The sequence below is a fragment of the Ostrea edulis genome, chromosome 4 (assembly GCF_947568905.1).
Source record: "Ostrea edulis chromosome 4, xbOstEdul1.1, whole genome shotgun sequence".
Lineage (NCBI taxonomy): Eukaryota > Metazoa > Mollusca > Bivalvia > Ostreida > Ostreidae > Ostrea > Ostrea edulis.
In genome coordinates, this window is record NC_079167.1 from 51,408,907 (window position 1) to 51,419,350 (window position 10,444).

At 35.4% G+C, this 10,444-nt stretch overlaps 1 protein-coding gene across 2 annotated transcripts in view; it reads left to right on the top strand.

Moving 5' to 3' along the window:
• Positions 1–10,444, top strand: part of LOC125670123 (sodium/hydrogen exchanger 9B2-like) — a 39,290-nt gene extending 28,846 nt beyond the window's left edge. For both annotated transcript variants that reach the window (XM_048905103.2, XM_048905102.2), the window contains exons 7-11: positions 7,302–7,408; positions 7,542–7,706; positions 8,307–8,415; positions 9,201–9,337; positions 9,456–10,444. In XM_048905103.2, the coding sequence (XP_048761060.1) occupies positions 7,302–7,408; positions 7,542–7,706; positions 8,307–8,415; positions 9,201–9,337; positions 9,456–9,728 (791 nt within the window). In that variant the 3' untranslated portion in view covers positions 9,729–10,444. The remainder of the gene's footprint in view (positions 1–7,301; positions 7,409–7,541; positions 7,707–8,306; positions 8,416–9,200; positions 9,338–9,455) is intronic.

Here is a 10,444-nt window from a genome sequence, read left to right on the forward strand (position 1 = left end):
ATATAGTTTCAATGACAAAGCTGAATTAAAAATAATTGCTGATCATTCTTGTTTGTACATGATACAGCAATATTCTTATTATTAGATTGATTAAGCTCTCTAAATATAAGACTATAACAGTTTTTAAAGTTCGTATGCTGCAAAGTAAATTTGGTTCATGTTACAATTTATCAGAAACATTTTAGAAAAACCCAAAACAGCAGACTAGATGAAGCACTTAGTTCTTAAACTATAGTGCAAGAATGCTTAAAAAATTAGTGGTGTATAATTGATCATAAAATCACAGAAGAAATGAAATCTGTTTTACCCCCTACTGGTATTACTTCAGATAGATAGCATTGGGACCCAATGCTAAGCAAATAATAAAATTCAATTACAGTCCAATAGCTTCAGTTCAGGTAGCTTATGACAAAAAAAGAAAAAGAAAAATGAGAATGGCAAATAGAGATATCAGAGACCAAGATAGGTAATGGCTGCATAATGTGTGGTTCATCAAATAGGCATGATTGAACAGCCTCCCCCAAACCGAATCAATAACACAGAATCACTCGGGTGCGTGCTTATAGAGACACCGACCCCCTGCTGTTCCAATCACACAGAGAGGAATGTATTCCATACCATCAATTTTATTCTACATCAAAATGAATTTAATAAATTGTCAGGCATCAGAAGATAGGAAATGCCATGCTGGGGTGGCTGTTTGCAGACAGCCAGATGAACTCTAGCTGTTTGTTGAGTCAGATTGTAGGACATGTTTTGTAAATCAATGACATATAATTTGATATTGAATTTTCTAGATAAGGCATTTATGAAATTTTTCAATTTCTATGAACAGGTACAGCAAGAACAAATATGACATGGTAGAGAGTCATGTATTATATTGCAGGTTTGTAATTGGAGCACCATTTAGATTCAACAAATTGATTAATCCTATTTTTAGTTGTTTTCACATGAATAATTTGTTATTAAAACATACATCCCATAACATTTTAGGGGAAATTTGTAAAATCAAAAGTTATACTGTAGCAGGTTTTTATATATCCCTCATGGATGGGTTGTATTATGGTACTACACAGTTTGTCTTCCATCTGTCAGCACCTTTTGATTTAGATAAAACAGGACTTGAAATGCTATAGGATCATCAAACCTGATACACGTGTTCCCATTAGAGAAAGTCAATTTTTTCAAGGTCATGGGTCAAACTTATATGGATAATTCTCTAGGCACAACACAGATAGAAGGGTATTCAACATTATAAAGGAAGAAGGAAGAAACCTATAATTGTGTTTCAAGGTCACAGGCCAAGATCAAAGTTACATGAATATTCTATTGGGAAAAATCAAGATAGAAACATTCACTGTACCATTAGAAAGCTAAGATAATCAAACTTGATACATGTTATATTCATGGGTCATAGAAATTCATAATTTTGCTTCTCAAGTTGGAGATAAATCGTTCTTCAATTTGATATTTAACAAGCCATTCTTGGATCCAACATTTCTCTACTTCTTTTATTTTTACCAAAGAGAGGTTTTGTTTGGATGTTATTCCTTTCTTTGATTACTTACTGCATTACTGCATGAGTATTGCATAGCATGGTTTTTTCAGTGGGTGTAAATTTTGGCGATTTTCTATCTCATTGGTATACAAATAATTTTAGCAGAATGTATTTTGGCGGACATTGAACTCAAAAACATAATTTATAAGCGACATTTAAGTGTTGATCACTTATTAGTAAAACATTTTTATTGCTATAAGAAACAACTGACAAAAAACCCAGTAGTTTATTTACTTCCCAAGCTGAAGAGTGCTACATGTATCTTTGACATAGCAACCACTGCTATACAGAGTTATGGTTCTTGTGAAAATGCGTATTATGATTGCAGACACTTTTGCATGGGTGTTTTAGCTTTAAAAATACAAAACTGCTAAACTAAGCCAAAATTATCACCCCTCAAAAATATTGCTATATTGCACAGATGTATTTGCAGCTTGTTACAATATTTCATAATTTTAATTCACAATCTAAATACTGTAATATAACAAAAATTTAAGATGGTGAGTAATTATATATGTAATATGCCTCAGTTTTTTATGAATACTTGGAAGAAATAAGTTTTGAAAAAGACTATACATGTGTAATAACTGCAGCCTTACTGGGCCGTTACGTAAAACTCAAAATTTGAAAGCTATAAAAGAAGACTAAATCAAACTTTTATTTCATAAAGGAAATATGTCCAATACAATTTCACATTATTTGCATGATATATTTTTAGTCATTTGGAGTACATAACATTGAGAGTAACCCAGTTTTTCATTTATGATCAAATCTAGTTGATTGTTTTTTGTATCTTGTTTAACGTCTCTCTTGAAAAATTTTCACTCATATGGAGACGTCACCAAGATTGGTGAAGGGCTTCAAATTTGGGCCTATGCTCAGCGCTTATGGCCATTGAGCAATGAGGGTTCTTTGGTGTGCCACACCTACTGTGACACAGGACATCCTTTTTTAAGGTCATCTCCGAGGACCCATGACATTCACACCTGATACTGAGCATTTGGCGATGGAACTGTCACTACCTGTTTTAACGACTTAGGTCTGTCGCAGCCGGGATTGAAATGCTAATTTTTTGAACATATGTATTTCAGACAACACTGAGCACAGGTTTAGAAAAACTAAATCTTTCAATCGTATAAGGTGAACTGGAAGGATAAATCTATGATGTAAACATAAAGTTTGTCCAAGCCTGTGCTTGATATTTTCTAGAAGAATAACTGCATAAAAAATAGCCATTTTATGTAAAAATAGCAGCAAGATATCGTATTATTTCAATTCTATGTCATTTTGATCAAATTGAGAATAACAACAGAATTGATTCAGGATTCTTGCACAAAACACACCTTAAATTTGAAAACAGAAGCATGAATGTCAATTTTTGTGGGCAAAACTTGTCATATATAATCCTTTGATGGAACGGTAGAGCAGTACAAAACTTGTTTGTAGTCAAGAAAACGTTTTGTTAACTTTATGTATATCTCCTTTATCAATGACTATATGATAACAAATGACAATTCAAGTATTCGCATTGAAAAATGGAAACCAGTCCAACATAATTTGATGCTAGACCATTATCTTATTGAGTCAACATTGTGTAAAACTATGACTTCAAAGTAGGATTTCTGCATTACCAAGTACTCTTCTAATCATTGATTTCCATAAAGTGTTCATTTGGAGGTATGCACCATCTATGCCTTGATGAAATTTGCTCACCCTCTGATTAGCATAAATGTAATAAACAACCACTGTACAATAAATGTTTGTCTAACATAGTATAGCTTTCTATGTCACCATGTAGGGCAGACCTGTCTAACATAGTATAGCTCGTTATGTAACTGTAGGGCAGACCTGTCTATCATATTACAGCTCGTTATGTCACTGTGTAGGGCAGACCTGTCCATCATAGTATAGCTCGCTATGTCACTGTGTAGGGCAGACCTATCTATCATAGTATAGCTCACTATGTCACTGTGTAGGGCAGAACTGTCTATCATAGTATAGCTCACTATGTCACGGTGTAGGTCAGACCTATCTATCATAGTATAGCTTACTTTGTCACTGTGTAGGGCAGACCTGTCCATCATAGTATAGCTTGCTATGTCACTGTGTAGGGTAGAGCTATCTATCATAGTATAGCTCACTATGTCACTGTGTAGGGCAGACCTGTCCATCATAGTATAGCTTGCTATGTCACTGTGTAGGGTAGAGCTATCTATCATAGTATAGCTCACTATGTCACTGTGTAGGGCAGACCTGTCCATCATAGTATAGCTTGCTATGTCACTGTGTAGGGTAGAGCTATCTATCATAGTATAGCTCACTATGTCACTGTGTAGGGCAGACCTGTCCATCATAGTATAGCTTGCTATGTCACTGTGTAGGACAGACCTTTCTAACATAGTATAGTTCACTATGTCACTGTGTAGGGCAGACCTAGTATAGTTTGCTATGTCACTGTGTAGGGCAGACCTATCTATCATAGTATAGCTTACTATGTAACTGTGTAGGGCAGACCTATCTATCATAGTATAGCTTACTATGTAACTCTGTAGGGCAGACCTGTCTATCATAGTATAGCTTATTATGTCACTGTGTAGGGCAGACCTGTCTATCATAGTATAGCTCACTATGTCACTGTGTAGGGCAGACCTGTCCACCATATTATAGCTTGCTATGTCACTGTGTAGGGCAGACCTGTCTATCATAGTATAGCTCACTATGTCACTGTGTAGGGCAGACCTGTCTATCATATTATAGCTCACTATGTCACTGTTTAGGGCAGACCTATCTATCATAGTATAGCTCACTATGTAACTGTGTAGGGCAGACCTGTCTAACATAGTATAGCTCATTATGTAACTGTGTATGGCAGACCTGTCTATCATAGTATAGCTCACTATGTCACTGTGTATGACAGACCTGTCTATCATAGTATAGCTCACTATGTCACTGTGTATGGCAGACCTGTCTATCATAGTATAGCTCACTATGTCACTGTGTAGGGCAGACCTGTTTATCATATTATAGCTCACTATGTAACTGTGTAGGGCAGACCTGTTTAACATAGTATAGCTCATTATGTAACTGTGTATGGCAGACCTGTCTATCATATTATAGCTCACTATGTCACTGTGTAGGGCAGACCTGTCTAACATAGTATAGCTTGTTATGTAACTGTGTATGGCAGACCTGTCTATCATATTATATAGCCCACTATGTCACTGTGTAGGACAGACCTGTCTATCATATTATAGCTCACTATGTCTCTGTGTAGGGCAGCCTGTCTATCATATTATAGCTCACTATGTAACTGTGTAGGGTAGAGCTATCTATCATAGTATAGCTCACTATGTCACTGTGTAGGGCAGACCTATCTATCATATTATAGCTCACTATGTATCTGTGTAGGGCAGACCTGTCTATCATATTATAGCTTGCAATGTCACTGTGTAGGGCAGACCTATCTATCATATTATAGCTCACTATGTAACTGTGTAGGGCAGACCTGTCTATCATATTATAGCTTGCTATGTCACTGTGTAGGGCAGATCTGTCTATCATATTATAGCTCACTATGTAACTGTGTAGGGCAGACCTGTCTATCATATTATAGCTTGATATGTCACTGTGTAGGGCAGACCTATCTATCATATTATAGCTTGCTATGTCACTGTGTAGGGCAGACCTGTCTATCATATTATAGCTTGCAATGTCACTGTGTAGGGCAGACCTATCTATCATATTATAGCTCACTATGTCACTGCGCACAGCAGACCTGGTTTACTTTGAATAGTTCCATGGATAGTTTTAACAGCAAACATATATGGGGAATATAGTGTATTCTGTGGGAATAGTGTATTCTGTGGGAATAGTGAATTCTGTGGGAATAGTGTATTTTGTGGGAATAGTGTATTTTGTGGAGATATGGAATTGGCACAGTTGTTTCACACCAGGGAGGATTGAGCCCACCTGGAAAGCTGCAACCTTGATAACAGAAGGAATTCTATGTATGTTTTCGTCTCTATTCAGTGAATGTACACATTTACAAGAGGTATATATCAGATCCAAGTGGTAAACAGAAGATTTAACCTGTTGACAAGGAAAATGGGCTTTTGAAAAATTCAATAAATGCAGAACTTGTAAATAGCCTATGTTATACAAAGCCATTTATGCATTAAGCTGTGTTCAGTTCAATAGAGGACAATGTTTGCTGGCGTGAGACTCTGAATTTAAATGTCAATATGATTATATCGATGCTTTGAAGTGGTGGAATGAGAAAGAAATAAACAATCTGCAGGAGGTCTAGCTGGGTGTTGTAATCCCAGCCTCAGGAGGTCCCATATTATACTGTTTTATCATAAATCCTACATTGACAGGGAGTATGTTTCTATTCAATGACATAATGACGACCACACCATCCGATCTTTATCACTAAATGCATTGCTCACAATCTATGCTTGATCAGTGTACATTTTGTTTTTAAAAAAAACTATATAATTATTAGGTATATATTTTTTAACAAAGAATATTCATAAATACATATATCATCAATTCATATGTTAATGATTTTTTAATGATCCTTAATAGTGTCAAGGAGAGACTACTCTGTCTTTCAGTTATTTTTATCTATTCAGTAATTAAATCAGTTTTAGCAGAATATTGACCCTTTATCAGTATTAAAGAAATGTCAGGTTTGTTTGTACTTCAATGCTGCATTCTGTTAAGTCTAGCAGTAAATATTCTCACTGTAAGCTGGGGGCATTCCTTTTGGAGTTACGCAAATGTGTGAAAGTATGCAAGATATGTTTATCAGCAAAAAATAAAGGAACATCATTGTGCAAGATAGATTCACATAGATCAATGACTTAAATATAACTGCATGGAGCTTCTCCCTTAATGATGGAAAATCATAACCCTCCCTTAGCCAATTCAATATTTATTGCAAGGTTTTGCACAGTAGATTAATTACTTCGTTAAGAATGCAGACAACTTATTGGTCTGAAGAATATGTACTTATCATCTCAACTATTAATTAGGCCACAGTAATGAGACCTCTACACAACCATATTTAAATGATAGAATTTAAAATCTTTATATCAATAAGTTGCTGACTTTGCAATTTAAAAAAAAAAAAATTCAAGGCCTCTTAGAACACATTGAAAAAGCAATCATTTTCAGGTTGTTTGATTGACAATGGTTCTGTGTTTTAAGGGTTTATTCTAATTGATTTCAAATATGTACATCAAGCTGCATTCAGGTTTTATCAAAGTGTTATTCAGTGGTGACTCAGAGCTAGAAGGTGAAGAGGGGATTAGCTGACCTAGTACAAAGGTGTACCTCCAGCGTGATGTATTAAAATATGTGGGGCAAGTTTCTACATTGATGTCACACAGAAGTGCAGTCACACATAATCCATATTATTTGTGTGCAACTTGGGACACTTTTTGAATTAGGGTTTAGCTAGTGTAATCCAGATTCTTAATGCATGTAGTGTATATGCTAGTCATGAATTGGATGTCAATATTTCTTAATCCCTCTTTTATCTGATTATGATATAAATGCAATGTTGTGGTAATGGGTGCCAGAAAATTATTTTCTGTTTTTCAAATTTTTAAATACATGTTAAGCACTTTTTCATGCTTTATGAGAGAGAGAGAGAGAGAGAGAGAGAGAGAGAGAGAGAGAGAGTTTCAACTTCTAAGTATAAATTAATGTTTCCAATATTTCTTTACCTTCACTTTAGGGGATCTGGCACTTACTATAGTTAAGGGTCCATTGGAGGCTTTGCTGGGTATAGCATTTGGCTGTGTGTTTGGTGTCTTTCTTTGGTACTTTCCATCCAAAAATGGAGTAAGTCATCATAATCGTATGTGGTTTCCACATCATTTCAAGCCATTGTAAATTATCCACTTAAATGTATTTAGTTTTGCTTAATTTACGAACTTGATAGTAAAAGAAATTATCTTTCTAAACTCTTGAGCAGACTAGCAAGATGTTTTACCGATCTTTACTGTTATTTGCTGCGGGACTAATGGCGACCTTTGGAAGTGATATTGTCCATCTCCCTGGGGCTGGTCCCCTTGGTTGTTTGACCTTGGCATTTGTTGCTGCCTTCAGATGGAGGAAGGAGAGGGAGGAGGGGCAACCAGTGAGTATTTTAATCAGTTTATTCATTTACACAAAAATATCAGAATCTGAATGATATTTGATTATTACGGAAGCCAATAGGTGCCAGGGTATAGAATTAATATTTATTTAAGTGGCGGCCACCACTTAATTTATGTGGCGGCCGCCACTTATTATCTGGTGGCCGCGATATAAATTAACTGTCAGCCGCCACTTAATTTATATATGGCGGCTGCCAATTGCAAAAACAATGTCATTCGTATCGCTGAGTGATTATTTTGGAAAGATTTAGAAGACGCAGCATCGTTTTTCAAAGTATAATTAACTGGCGGCAGCCACATAAATTAACTGGCGGCCGCCACATAAATTAACTGGCGGCCACCAGATAAATTAAGTGGCGGCTGCCACTTAATTTATATGGCGGCCGCCAGTTAAATAAGTATTAATTCTATACCCTGGCACCTATCGGCTTCCGTAGATTATCAACTCCAGAATTTGATATTAAAAGTTTATAATTGAATTGAATTTTTAACAAAAAATGCATGCATTATGTGTAAAACAAAAGGAAACCATTACATATGGAATCAGTACTTCATTGAAATAATTTTTGTGTTTGTTTCAGGATACCATAGCTGAAGTGGTAGGAATTCTATGGATGTTGTTCCAGCCTATGTTGTTTGGGCTTATTGGCGCAGCAGTCAATTTTGACAACATTGATCTGAGTGCACTAGGTAATGATATAGAACAAAACTAAAGAATATATATTATTTATGACGTGTTTCATACCGATTGTTAAGCCGTTCTTGGCACATTGATTTTGACTGCGGATAACTCTGTTTACCTGATCAGGATATAGGGCTCACGGCGGGCGTGACCAGTCAACAGGGGATGCTTACTCCTCCTAGGCACCTGATCCCACCTCTGGTGTGTCCAGGGGTCCGTGTTTGCCCAACTATTTATTTGTATTGCTTATAGGAGTTATGAGATTGATCACTGTTCGTTATCTTCACCTTGCATCCAGATGAAATTCATAATACAACCTCTTGACACATATATTTATTCAAAATGATTCTTCTATAAAGAAAAAATAATAAACACCCAGGGAACTCAATTGACTTCTTTATATTGAAACCATGCAGTAATTAGATACATGTCAATCCGTTCAGCATTGGTTATTTTTCCTTTAAATATTCATCATGTGTACAGATGAGAGAAAAAATCGTAATTCTTCACTCAGACTTGCTGTTACTTCTTACCAATAGCAGAACTTTGAAGTATGTATGTAACACAGACTCTTGATGTTTTATAAAATAGTTTGTTTACAGGAACACAATTTTTGTATTATATATACATGTACATGTATTTAATACATCGACAGCCTGTGGTATGCAAAGTGGTTCTGCAAAGCTTATCAAATAAGGAATTGAAATATTTCATTGATATGGTTGTTACTGAGAGCATCACTAGAAGAATTGGTTGATGAACATTTACATGTATTTTTAATTCTCTTTTCAAGGTCTGGGTGTAGCTGTTCTAGCTATAGGTCTGGGAGTGAGAATTGTTGTGTCATTCTGCGTAGTGTTTGGGTCAGGTCTTTCCATTAAGGAGCAGATTTTTGTTGCTATTGCCTGGTTTCCCAAGGCAACAGTACAGGTATTTCTTCTGTCTTTTACTTTTGTCATGAAATGTAGGAAGCCATCTGCGCCAATTTGAAGAAAACCTTTAAAAGCAGGTAAAATGTACATGTATTCATCTCTTTGGATTTTTGTAGGCTGCTATTGGTGGATTGGCCCTGGACGCTGCCATCAAGTTGGGTGATCCCCACCTGATTAACCTTGGAACCAGTGTTCTCACCATAGCAGTTCTCTCTATCATTATCACAGCCCCTATTGGAGCCTTAGCAATAGCAGTGTCTGGCCCCCGCCTACTTAATAAAATAGACCTCAAAACAGGGAAAGTGGTGTCTAAGAACAGCGAAGACCCTGAAAAATCTTCCATGTTAAACAATGGAAATAATGAAAATGTGGAGGAGTCTTTACAATAACTGTTACTACACATTTGTGATACTACTTCAGGAATAAATGTTATGGTTGTTTGTGTTATGGGGTACTTAAGCATGGGGTAAGTTGTAAAATCGGCAAACTGCCCCATGATTCCACTGTGTATATTTCTCTATAATACAAACAATACAGACATCTAATCTTTATATTTTGTACCATATAGGTTCATATCAAATAAAACTCTGATCAGAGCATTGAGAAATATAACATTCTGTTCCCGAAAATTATTGAATTTACAATTTGTTAAAAAAATTTTTTTAGATTTATTAAAATTTTTATTAATCTTTCACTTGAATTACTGTTACATTTAACTTAACAGAAATGCAAGGTTTGATATTTTGTAAGTCAACCATTTTCAGAAATACAAGCCTCAATATTCAAGATAATTTGAAATTAATGTCTTTTCCATATTGGTTTTAATTTTGTCAAACCTGGATATATGGTGAGAATTTTGGCACTTTTTTGTATAATGTACTAGTCTAATAATTAATAATAAAATTCAAAATCATGTACATCACTGATCACAATTGAATGTAGCAGGAAGAGAATGAATGTCGCCTTGAAATGAAATTTCAATGGATTTTTTTTTTCAATTATTGCTTGCAAGGAAACATAGAAAGCAGACAAGAGTGTGGATTAATGAATTGTGACATGTTGATTTTAAATTTGATCCAAATAAAGTACGATATTTGAAACTATA